At 33.6% G+C, this 4312-nt stretch overlaps 1 protein-coding gene across 1 annotated transcript; it reads right to left on the bottom strand.

Annotated features, from left to right (window-relative positions):
- Positions 1-201: 201 nt before the first annotated feature.
- On the bottom strand, positions 202-1128 carry LOC101414092 (olfactory receptor 2T2-like). The gene has a single exon (XM_004463532.1). The coding sequence runs from the start codon at positions 1126-1128 to the stop codon at positions 202-204; it is 927 nt and encodes a 308-aa protein (XP_004463589.1).
- Positions 1129-4312: the final 3184 nt, after the last annotated feature.

Here is a 4312-nt window from a genome sequence, read left to right on the forward strand (position 1 = left end):
TCAATGAAGCTCAATAGAGGCTCAGAAGGAAGGTGAGATCTAGTCCATTAACATTTTGTTAAGAGTAGGTTGAAGAAATGTATCCATAAGCTGTCTCCAGAAAAGTCATAGTCGGTTATTGCATCTTGTCTATCTTTGTTATAAAAATATGAGGTCTGTTGCTTCTTATTCTCAATAATTATATCAATATTTTAAGAAAGCTTATCTTCTGAGCATTTTCCTTAGGGCTCCACCCACCTCTTTGTTTCGTAGACTGTAGATTAGGGGGTTGAGCATGGGAGTGAGGATAGTGTAGAACACAGACACGACTTCATCCTGCTGAGCTGTGTGATAGGCCTTGGGGAGAAAGTACATTATGATAGATGCTCCGTAGAAGAGAGACACCACAATCATATGAGAAGAACAGGTTGCCAATGCCTTTCTCATACCAAATTTTGATTCTAATCTTAAAACTGCAGAAAGTATCTGCCTATATGAAATCATAATGCCAGATAATGGGATAAGGAGGAACACAACACCACTAATATAAAGTCCATTTTCATAATGAGATGTATCAGCACAAACAATTTTCAGGAGAGCTGGGATCTCACAAAAGAAATGATGGATTTCCCGGGATGTGCAGTAAGGGAGATTGAGAGTATATATGACATGGACCATGGCATTAAGCAGAGCACCCAGCCAGGAGCCAGCCACCATGGAGACACAGACTGTAGGGCGAAGGAGAATGGAATATTGGAGAGGGTGGCATATAGCCACATAGCGATCATAAGCCATGACTGCCAGGAGAAGGCACTCAGATCCAATGAGAGTTGTGAAGAGGAAGAGCTGAATTCCACAGTTAATAAAGGAAATGTTATTCTTCCCAGACAGGAAATCAGTGATTATCTTGGGGACAATAGTGGAGCTATACACAAGGTCCATGATGGAAAGTTGGCTGAGAAGGAAGTACATAGGTGTATGGAGTTTAGAATCCAACCAAATAAGAATAATCATCATAATATTGCCAGCAAGGGTCACAAGAAACATCAAGAAGATGATAGAGAAGAGAAAATTGGGAGCTTGGATGTGATGAAATAGTCCCAGAAGAACAAAGTCTCTTCCAGTTGTCTGATTAGTCCATCTCCCCATTTTCTCCTTCTAGATACAATAGACAAAACTCTTTAGACCCACCACAAATTGATCCTAGCATCATTTTATAATATTCCATCTTAAATCTCTTCCCTATTTATACAATTATGACTATTAAATATTCAAGTATTTTCAACTCTATCTGTACCAAACAACTGTTCTCATTATGATTGCAATGTCATTGCATGTGGATTTAAAATGTTATCCAAAAATTGCCAGGATACTATACTCTCTGTATTTTATGTAAATATATATAAATATTTTGAAATTTGGATAACATTAATAAGTAGATTTGGTGAAAAAATAAAAGCAATTCAAACATAAAATCTCTTTCCAAATATCTACCTTCAATCTTCAATCTATATTTCTCTTTATCTCTCCAGATATATATATGTATATATGTTTTTTACCTACTTTGTCAATATCTATTTATTTATCTAAATCTATATCAATATTTATAACTAAATCTAAATCTACATATGAATATATCCAACATAGATACTTAAAGACATTCTCTAGTTTTGCTTTCTCCTGTTTTACAAGAGCTAGACGCTGTATAAATTAGATGGGTGTAGACCTAAATGAAATTTGTTACCTATTTTCTATATGCCATTAGTAATTTTATATTTTAGAGTTCAGTTAAAGAACCAGAATCATAATCATATCTAAAAGTTTTAAAGTTTGCTCTTTCTTTACTGTAATCTATTTCCTAATGTGGCTTATAAAGGAGAAATCTGAGTTAAGTGTTCTTTACATTGAAATCCAGATGGGTAAGTTTGCCTTTGCTTCTTTTTGTAATTTGATAGCTTATAACACAAAATCATGAAGGAGAAGAATAATCAGTAATTTGACTGTCAAATCTCTAAAGATAGTAGATGATATGATAAACTACAAAAACAATAGAAACAAAGGAACAAGAAACAAATGCTATTACTGATATAATTTTGACACCAGGCTTGGTGATGTACTTCTACTGTGTTTAATAAAGCAGAGCTCTGTGTGAAGGGAAATAAAAACTACATGCTCCAAGGGGCAATAACCTAGTCTAAAAGTGGGTAAAGGTAAAGAACTTCAAAAGACTCATATGCATTTTACAGAAATAAGAACTGTGTGAGTAGATTGGTAAATTTGTTATAATAAATTCATTACATTGTTCAAGTTGTTCCTCAAAAACTGTGTTATATAAAGCAAAACATCTATAAGAACATCAAATATAAGTTTCACTGAAAGCAGAAATAATTAGCTTATTCCCTGGAAATGTGTAGTCAGAATCACTGGATGCTGCAGTATAGTGATATTTTTCTTATGGTTGGAAGCATTCCCATCTATCTATGTAGGAAATTCCATTTAATTCCACATAACTGACATTACCCTTTAATAAGTATGAAATTTTAATTATAAGTATACTGTATTACACTAAATTTGCTTATTTTAAGGGTCATAAGCCTATATATTAGTTATTAGTTCTCCAATAAATATTGAGAGAAATACAACATAATGTCAGAAAGTATTTCAGAACGTTGTGGATTCAGGACTTAAAATCCACAAGAAGCAGCGGACTGGGGCCAGTGGTTAGGGCGTCCGTCTGCCACATGGGAGGTCGGCGGTTCAAACCACGGGCCTCCTTGACCTGTGTGGAGCTGACCCATGCGCAGTGCTGATGCGTGCAAAGGAGTGCCGTGCCATGCAGGGATGTCCCCCATGTAGGGGAGCCCCACGCGCAAGGAGTGCGCCCCGTAAGGAAAGCCACCCAGCGCAAAAGAAAGTGCAGCCTGCCCAGGAATGGCGCTGCACACACTAAGAACTGGCACAACAAGATGACACAAGAAAAAGAGACACAGATTCCCATGCCTCTGACAGCAACAGAAGCAGACAAAGAACACGCAGCAAAAAGACAGAGAACAGACAACCGGGGGGGGGGGGGGGGGGCGGGAAGGGGAGAGAAATAAAAATAAATAAATCTTTTAAAAAAAAAAAACCTTTAAAAATAAAATCCACAAGATATTGAACTTGTGGATTCAGGTTCAAAACTGAAATTCACTTCTGAAAATATATAAGTTCTGATTTGTATTACAAGAATACATTTTTTACTTCAAAACTGTTTTCTTATGTATTCATTTTATAGTACCCTAATATAAACACAAATGGAATGCAAAATATATAGCATTTTAAAAATAACAAAATACATGCTTGCTAAGATTTATTTTTATGCATTTAATTGTTTGAAAATTGAGAACTTTAGTATATTGAAACATTTTCTTCAAACAAGTTGAATCAATTAAAGAAAAAAATAAACCTTGGCTCAGATTTCATTTGGAATTTTTCTTCTACTGCATCTTTACTACAAGTTTTTGTGAAAATTCTTGCTTTTCCGTCAAAGGAAAGGGGAGAGAGCAAAATTGTTCTATTTGAAAATCAGAACAAACAAACTTGTATTCCTGGAAATGAATTAATTTTGTTGTCTCTAAATAGAATTGATTTATTGAGTATATATGTACATTAAATGTGTGTGTATATATATATATAATGGATTGAGTCTTTCTACATCTGGAGAAATGTAGATATAAAATAGGTAAGATATAAGAAATATAAAATAATTAATTATTAAATGTTTTGGTATTATATCATTAATCATCTCATGTTCTCTGTCCCACAAAATGGTTTTACAGAACTATGAAGGAACTTTTGATAGTCAAAAAGAATTTTGGAGTTTGGATTATTTTTGATTTCCTATTCTTCCATCTTTACCAACAGATAACTTCAATTATGATTCTCTAGAGTGGCTAATTAATGATATAAACATTTTGTTATTGTCAGGACAGGCTGAAGTGCAAATCCAAATATAAAAGGATACAGATAACCACTGTGGTATTAATATTAATTTTTGTTAATTAAATCAATTTTATTGATACATATTAATAAAGCATACAAATTTCATGCAAAGTGTGCAATCAATTGTATTTGGTATAATCACAAAGTTATACGTTCTTCACTTAAATCATTATTAAAGCATTTTCATTATTTCAGTGATAATAATAAAAACAGACAAACAAGAAAATTCCCCATCTCTCAATCTGCTTCCCCTACTGTACATAGCTGCTATTTCTGGCTATTACACAATTATTTATTTGTTTATTAAGCAGATTTATTGAGATACAATCACATACCAAATAATCTATCCAAA

Source organism: Dasypus novemcinctus, chromosome 16, assembly GCF_030445035.2.
Source record: "Dasypus novemcinctus isolate mDasNov1 chromosome 16, mDasNov1.1.hap2, whole genome shotgun sequence".
In the NCBI taxonomy this organism is placed as follows: Eukaryota; Metazoa; Chordata; class Mammalia; order Cingulata; family Dasypodidae; genus Dasypus; species Dasypus novemcinctus.